Source organism: Chrysochloris asiatica, unplaced genomic scaffold (assembly GCF_000296735.1).
Source record: "Chrysochloris asiatica unplaced genomic scaffold, ChrAsi1.0 scaffold00005, whole genome shotgun sequence".
In the NCBI taxonomy this organism is placed as follows: domain Eukaryota; kingdom Metazoa; phylum Chordata; class Mammalia; order Afrosoricida; family Chrysochloridae; genus Chrysochloris; species Chrysochloris asiatica.
In genome coordinates this window covers 10452033-10460396 of record NW_006408523.1, presented here as the reverse complement: position 1 = coordinate 10460396, position 8364 = coordinate 10452033, and the positions used below count along the sequence as shown (strand labels likewise).

General features: G+C 40.7%; 1 protein-coding gene across 1 annotated transcript in view; it reads left to right on the top strand.

Annotated features, from left to right (window-relative positions):
- Positions 1 to 8364, top strand: part of IFT88 (intraflagellar transport 88 homolog (Chlamydomonas)) — a 107370-nt gene that overhangs the window by 53591 nt on the left and 45415 nt on the right. Inside the window, exons 17-19 of the mRNA XM_006831966.1 lie at positions 2632 to 2740; positions 5291 to 5441; positions 6979 to 7094. Of these exons, the coding sequence (XP_006832029.1) occupies positions 2632 to 2740; positions 5291 to 5441; positions 6979 to 7094 (376 nt within the window). The remainder of the gene's footprint in view (positions 1 to 2631; positions 2741 to 5290; positions 5442 to 6978; positions 7095 to 8364) is intronic.

Sequence of the window (8364 nt, the reverse complement as noted above, 5' to 3'; positions counted from 1 at the left end):
TGAGTTATTAAAGAAATTCCTTTTCAAGTTTTCTTCTACCTGCATAGCCTTTTTTGCTTTTGGGGGTGGGGGGTGAGGGGATTGTTTGTTTTGCTCTCTCTCTTTCCTGTTACGGCATTCCCTCAGACGTCTTATGATCTTTGGTTGTCTCGTTATATTTAAGAGTTTGTAGCTGAAGAGCCAATTGTACTTTCTGAACACAGGAGGGAAATTCATGGACCAGCGACTCACTGGAGAATACGCCATCTGGTCTACTTAGTTGAGAAACTGCTCTTAAATCCATTTTCTCTTTCTTCCCAGGGAGCACTCTTCATATCTCCTTCTGGAAGGATGCCAATGCTTGAGCCTAGGAGAGAGTTGGGAGCAGAGGAAGCACAGAGGAATTAGCCACTTTAGACAGATTGAATTAGGAAAAGGCTCCTGATACATAGATCAGTGGAACAGAATTGACAACTCAGAAGTAAATCCATCCACATACAGTCAGCCCATCTTTGGCAAAGGGTCAAAACACACTAAATGGGAAGACATACTCTCGTCAACAAGTGGTGCTGGCAAAACTGAAAGTCCATTTGTAGAAAAATGAACCAAGACCCATATCTCACACCACATACTAAAACAAACTCAATGTAAAAACCTAGAACTGTTAGGATCATCAATGAAAAAAATGTGGACAAACTTAGGGACTTCAGTGTCTTCCCTGTTTAAGGTGTCTTGCCCCCTAGTCTGAGAGCAGCTGATTGTATGTGTGTGGATGGATTTACTTCTGGCTTCTCTGTTCTGTTCCATTGATGTAGGCATCGATCGGTGTACCCATACCAGGCTATTTTGACCACTGTGGTCGTGTAGTCGATTTTGAGATCAGGGAGTGAGAAGCCTCCAACTTTGAATTTGAACTTAGTATTATGAAATAGGAAACTAAGATTTTTTATCTTGTATACCATATTGCCACAAGTCACGCACACATTATAAGTTTTGCATACTGAGCAACGCTGTGTGTTACTTTCATACATGCACTCACTATACCAATATCTGGTTCACATGCTGCTGATTTGCACTGAGTTTTGTTTTCTATCCAGTGGACTTAGTGTCAGGTCTTCGTCTTGGTGCCTGTTGATATGGCCCATTGGTTCCCAGCAGCAGATCCTAAGTCAGCTGTCCTTGAATTTCTAAAGCAGCCCTTCTCTCAGCGGGATTCCTACCTTGCTGGGCAAACTGCAGGAAGAAATCACCTTGTCCTCCCTGGAAACAGTTCTTGCCAAGGCAGTGGCCCCGGCCAGAGAGGCCAGTTGGCACCCTACAACGGTGCATGTTCTGCCCTGGCTGCTCAGCCGTCACACTTAGGCCATTTGAATCTCCCATCTGCTTACCATCAGTGAGAGACTTGGGTGCAGAGGGATTGTGTGTCCCTCGCTCAGCGACAAGGCAGTCCGATTGGCCCCCTGGGGCTCTACAGGGCCGGGACAGTGCGAGTCCTCCCCGGCATCTTCCTGCTGCTCGACTTCACATGGGGCTGACACCACAAGTCCTGGGTGTGTGAGGGACCAGCTGTGCTCAATCTGTGACAGCCTGACCCTCAGCTCATCTCCAGCCTGCCGTACCTGGGCGTAAGCAAGGCGCTCTCAGCTGTGCTCTCAGCTGTCCCAGAGCAAACACACGGCTTCAGTCATTTATTTTCTAATCACCAGAGTGCTACCAAACTTGATCCCTGACTTCTTAGCCTTGGCTTGTACCTGTATTATAGAAATAGGATCCAAAGTAACATTTTGAGATGGCTAAAGGAGGATGAATAATCCTGAAATGTGACAAACCTTGCCTGGTATTGGCGTAGGCACCATGTGCCACATCTTTTTTTTTTTCCACAATGTGTCATTCCCCCCATTAGATATGTGTGCATGTTATTTACGTGGGTGGGCTATTTGCAAAAAATACAGTCCTCAGTTGTCCTGGCACTGTTTATTGGCTACTGTACGTTTTTGCATACACTGCGCCCATGTAAATAGTGCACACACATAATAACACAGATGGTGCACATAGGAAGCTTAACACATGGGGTGGGCATGGTTTGCTAGGAAAGACAAAGTATAATGCATGCGTTATCTGCATAATAATAACATTATAGTCTCTTCCCCAGGTAGCTCTGGTAGCGTAGTGCTTATGAATTGGGCTGCTAACCTCAAGGTCGGCAGTTCCGCGGGAGAAAGATGAGGCTTTCTGCTCCCGTAAAGATTTAAAGCCTCGGAAACTCTGTGCAGGGTCCCTATGAGTCAGAACCAACTCCACAGTATTTAACAACAACAAGTTCCTTCCCCACTGATTTTACATGCTCATTAACTAAATTCCGTAACTGTATCCATTTCTGAACTACTTATTTTACTGATGATCAGTTTGTCTATTCCCGCCCCCACCCCGCCCCACCATCACACTTCTAGAATTCCTGATGTTTTTAGCAGGTTTTGTCAAGGAAACCTTGACTCCCACCTCCATTGTTCTTTGTAAACAAAATTTCTCAGTTCTTTTTCATTCTCTCTTCTGAGTGTATATTTACATATATTTATAAGTTTCTCCTGTTTCTTAGAGTAAATTAGTACCAACAGTAATGCTTATAACTTTTCTCTTTTTTTTCTCTTGAAGGCCTTACTTACAAGAAGCTAAACCGGCTAGATGAGGCTTTGGATTGTTTCCTGAAGCTCCATGCAATCCTACGAAACAGCGCCCAAGTTCTTTACCAGATAGCAAATGTGTATCTTATTTGTGAAATTTACAGGCAGTTAGTAATTCACTGGGTGATCAACTTAGCAATTTTAAGTTAAGCATGAGTGATGAATTAATTGATGAAGATCATGTTTTAAAACCTAACTCCCAGGTTTATATGTGATAAAAATGTTATTTGAGTGATTCTACTTTAAAAGATAACTTGTATCATGAGAGGAATTATTAACAGGTTAAAACTGCTTATTAATTTTTGGTTATTTAGTGGTATGTCTGTAGGTACCACTATTTCATTTAGAACTCTGGAGAATGTAGAAATATAAAACACTTCTCTCATGTCAATTTCTTCTCCAACGCTTTGCCTTCTGTAGTATTTGTTGGTTGTTGTTTGGTGGTTTTTTTTTTACTTCATGTCCTTGTTGGTGATGGTGATAGTGTGCCCTAGATTCACTTCCACCTCATAGATTTTCCAAGACTGTAAATCTTTACAGGAGCAGAAGGCCTCATCTTTCTGCTGTAGAGTAGCTGGTGGATTTGAACAGCTGACCGTGCAGCCCGCAGCTTCATGCATAATCCAGTATGCCACTAGGGCTTCTTCCAGCCCTTAATAGAAAGCAGAAACTTGTTGTTTATAATGCTTTTTACACTATTTGAAAAACATTTTAATTTCCTTATTTTAATGGAAACCCTATGTTGTTGTTAAACTCAGTTGAGTTGGTTCCCATAGAGAGTCCGAAGCAACTTGCCAACCCCTAACAGCATTAGCAGTGTGTAGAGAAAGTATGGCATGCTGTTTTCCATGACTTTCAGTGCCATGTGTTGTGTTGTAGGAGGCCTGGTGTGGTGCTGTGGGTTAATGTGCTGGATTTCAAAGTCAGTTTGAACTGCAAGATTGGCTGTCCAAGCTCACCAGATGCTCCTTGGAAACCCTATACAAGGTCGCTATGGGTCGGAACTGACTTGATGGCACTTAGCAACAACAACAATTGTGTTTTAGGAGTCCTGGTGTGGCGCTGTGGGCTAATGCGCTGGACTGCCAGGTCATTTTGAACCGCAAGGTCGGTGGTTCAAACTCGCCAGACACTCCTCAGAAACCCAATACAGGGTCGCTATGGGTTGGAACTGACTCGACGGCACTTCACAATAACAACAATATTTTAAGGAGCCCTGGTGGTGCTGTGGGCTAGGTATTGGGCTGCTAACTTCAAGGTCATTGGTTCAAACCCACCAGCCATTCCACAGGAAAAAGAGGTGGCAGTCTGCTCCTGTCAAAATTGACAGTGTTAGAAACCCCGTGTAGGGTCACTGTGAGTCACAGTCAGCTCAATGGTAGTGGTTTGGGTAGTCAACAAACATTTGTTACTGTTAAATGCTGTCAAGTTGGTTCCGACTCATAGCGACCCTGTTCCAAGACTTTTCATCTTTGTCAGAACAGAATGCTTCATCTTTCTCCCCTGGAGCAGTTGATGAGCTTGAACCACTGACCTTGTAGCTCGCAGTCCATTGCTTACCATATGGAGCCTCCACAATTTTGTGGGAATAAATTTCTGGGTGTATGTAGAAGACTTACAGAGCTCTGGTAGCGTAGTAGTTATGAGTCAAGCTGCTAACCTCAAGGTCATCAGTTAAAAACTGCCAGCCATTCCACGGGAGAAAGATGAGACTTTCTGTTCCCGTAAAGACTGGCAGCCTCAGAAAGCCTGTACAGGGCTGCTATGAGTCGGAACTGGCTCCATGGCACCCAGCAGCAATATCATCATCATTAGAAGACCTGCTAGGCACTCAAGGACACTTCAAAAAAAGAACTCTCAAGTCTTGTGCTGATGTGGCGCTGTAGGATAATAAGCACTGGACTGCAAAGTCAGTTTGAATGGCAAGGTCAAGGTTGACAGTTCAAACTCACCAGCTGCCTCTTGGAAACTCTATACAGGGTTGCTATGAGTCAGAAGTGACTTGATAGCATTTAAAATAATAACATCCTTGGGCTTATAATCTAATGAGGAAAAATTTACAGGAAAAATGCATGATAACTATTCCCTTAATGGCCTGAAATGGTGAGAGGAGTAAACATTGAAGTCATTCAGGAATTTTCATCAAGGGTAAATTGGGGTGGTGGTTATGTGCTGTGGAGTGGGTTCCAACTCACAGTGAGCCTGCATCAGGTTTCCGAGGCTGTAAATCTCTATGGGAGCAGAAAGCCTCATCTTTCTACCGCGGAAAGGCTGGTAGTTTTGAACTGCTGACCTTGAGATTAGCAGCCTGACTTATAACCACTACACTGCCAGAGCTCCTTGGGATAGTGCTTTAAAAAAAAGTGACAAACTTAATTCTACTAGGAATTTGAGAGATAATCTTAGTGGGTATTGAAGCTAAAAGAAAACAAGGTGCATAGAGTGAATAAAAATACTCTCTGTAGTACCATTCCATTTTCTATGTCTTTTGAAAAAATCCAGAGTTAATAGTATTAAGTGGCATATTACTGTAGGCTAAGAACTGTCTTTCTTGTAATGCTTTTGTGGGGCTTGCTTGTTGATTAATGCATTCAGAAAAAGTCATGTTGTCCTTAACGCCCATGCCCAAGATATGAGTTAATGGAGGATCCAAATCAAGCTATTGAATGGCTAATGCAACTAATCAGTGTTGTTCCAACTGATTCTAGAGCTCTCTCTAAACTCGGAGAATTGTATGATAGTGAAGGAGATAAATCCCAAGCTTTCCAATATTACTATGAGGTAAGTCTGTAATCTTACTTTTCTTCCACTTTCTAGTGTTGTATGAATTGTTATAAAGAAGGCAGATGGCCTTTTAAATTTATTATGGTATAACACACAATTTGCTATTTTAATCCTTTTTAGAGGTGTATTTTGCTGACATCAGTCGCATTCACCATCACAATTCATTTCCAAACGTTTGTCTTTCCCCAAACAGAAACCCAGTACCCCTTCAGCAATAATTCCAGTCCTCTCCTCCCCTCAGCTCCTGAGGACACTAATACACTTTTATCTCCATGCATTTGCCTAACCTATACATTTAATCAGTGGGATTATACACTATTTATTCTTTTGTGACTGATTTATTTCACTCAGCATAATGTTTTCAAGGTTCACTCATATCATGTTGTTAAGTGCCGTTGAGTCGATTCCGACCCATAGCAACCCAGTATAGGGTTTCCAAGGACCAGCTGGTGAGCTTGAACCACCAACCTTGCAGTTCAAACGACTTTGCAGTCTGATGCATTAGCCCACAGTGCCACACCAGGTCTCCATTCATGTCATAGCATATATCAAAATTTCATTTCTCTGTATGGATGAATAGTATTCTATTGTATGGACATACCACATTTTGTTTATCCATTGATCTGCTGATGACCACTTCGGTTGTTTCCACATTCTAGCTATTGTGATTAATATTGTATGTTGTTGTTGTGTTGTGAAGTGCTGTTGAGTCAGTTCCGACCCATAGCGGCCCTGTATAGGGTTTCTGAGGTAGTATAGTGGTTAATATTGTATGCATGCATCCATTTGAATCCCTGCTTTCCAGGTTCGTTGCATATCCCTAGAAGTGCAATTGCTGGGTCATAAGATAATTCTGCTTAACTTATTCAGGAGTCACCAAACTAGTTTTCCTAGCTGTTAGCCCATTTTACATTCCTACCAGAAATACAAAAAGATCCAAGTTCCCAGCATCTCTGCCAACACTTGGTTGTCTTCCATTTTTCTGATAATAGCGAACCTAGCTGGTATGAAGTGGTATCACATCGTGGTTTAGATTTGCATTTCCCTAGTAACTAATGAGGTTGAGCATCGTTTCATGTCACGTCCTATTAGCTATTTGTGTATCTTTTTGGGTTTCTGAGACTTTGCCCCTTTTTTAATTGGAATGTTGGTCTCTTTTGTTGTAGAAGTCAGCCTTTTAATTTTTAGAAGTTAAAATTGCTTTACTCCTTTTTAAATGAATAAGAACTTATTTAAAATAATGTAAAGCAGTTCACTTTTGATTAAAAAATAAAAAGTACAAACGCTGTTTACTTCCGAAGCATGATTTGCATCCCTTATTGGTTCTGTTAAATATTTCATGTAACTCATGGATCAGTATATGAAAAAGATATTTACCGCTAGAAAATATATCACAGACTTTCAGTTTTAAAGTTTTGAACAGTTTTAAGACTCATAAGGTATTGTTGTCAGCTCATACATTTTTAATAAGAAATTTCTTATTAGATAAGTTATGCATTGCCCCTGAAATGATCCATTTCTATATTTTTTCCAGTCATATCGGTATTTCCCTTCTAACATTGAAGTAATCGAATGGCTTGGAGCCTACTACATTGATACCCAGTTTTGTGAAAAAGCCATTCAATACTTTGAAAGAGCTTCTCTTATACAGTAAGTAATTGTTACTATTTAACATTGAGTTAATGTGTTGGGATTTTTTTTAATCCCTTGAATGCTGTGTAGTAGACATATTAAATTCAATATAAAAAAATGAACATGTATTATTTCCATTTTATTATGCTCCATTTTACTTGGTCTTTATTGTGATAAATCTGTTTCCCTTTGCATAATTTTTCTCCATGTCTTTCTTACAGTATTTAATGTATTTTTGTCATGCACATCTCAGCAAACAACTATTTATTTTGTCAATCAGAAAATAAGACTACCCCAGTCGTAGGACAAAGATTCATTATTCAAAGAGTCCTAACAGAAAAAACTTGCCCAACCTGAAATATCTCATCAATAGTAGAATGAATAAATAGTAATATAATCATGCAATGCTTTATAGCAATTAAAATAAATTATAACAACAAAAATAGATGGATCTCATAAGCATAATAATGAGCTAAAGAGGCCAATACAAAAGAATAAGAGGAGGCTATGAGAGAAGATGTAGGCTCAACCTTGGAACAACAGGGCTCTGTGATAAAGGGATTGAGGTATAGTATGAATGTGTAAAAAAAAAAAAAAAGTACATGGAAAAATGGAATGCATAAATAATGGACTTTTTCCACGGGCTTTTTGAAGCCCCCTCATACATACTATGGAGTCGTGATGTGGCGCTGCAGGAGAAGCACTGGGCCAGTTGCGAGGTCAATTCAAACAACCGTTAAAACTCACCAGCCACTCCTTGGAAACCCTACACAAGGTCACTATGAGTCGGAACCAGCTCAACAGCACTTGACAACAACATATGTTTGTATCACATGGCGTTCAAATCCAGACAAAAAGTACAGTGGTGGATGTCAGACCTTTAGAGAGAAAAGAGAGGTAATGATTGGAAGGGGGCTAAATGAGTCAGGATTCTCTTTCTTAAATCAGCATGGTCATGTATGTTCATGTTACGATCATCTGCACAGTTAAGTTTTATGCATATTTCCTATTATGCTTAACAATAAAAACTTTTAATTAGAGAAAAAGTGAAATATAAGCCCAAAAGCAGCACTGCCCGTCTCCCTTGGAAATGTGAGCAGGGGCATTTTTATTGCCTTTATGGTGGAGAAGCACTGTGGGCATCAGGTGTGTGTGATCTTGGGCTGTTAAACGCTCACTTGTGTGGGGAAGACTCCTCCAGTGGGTTGTTTCACTCAGGCTGCCACTGGCATCTTCCCCCACACACTGGATGTGAATATTTTGATAGGATAATTTCATTAATCTTAAA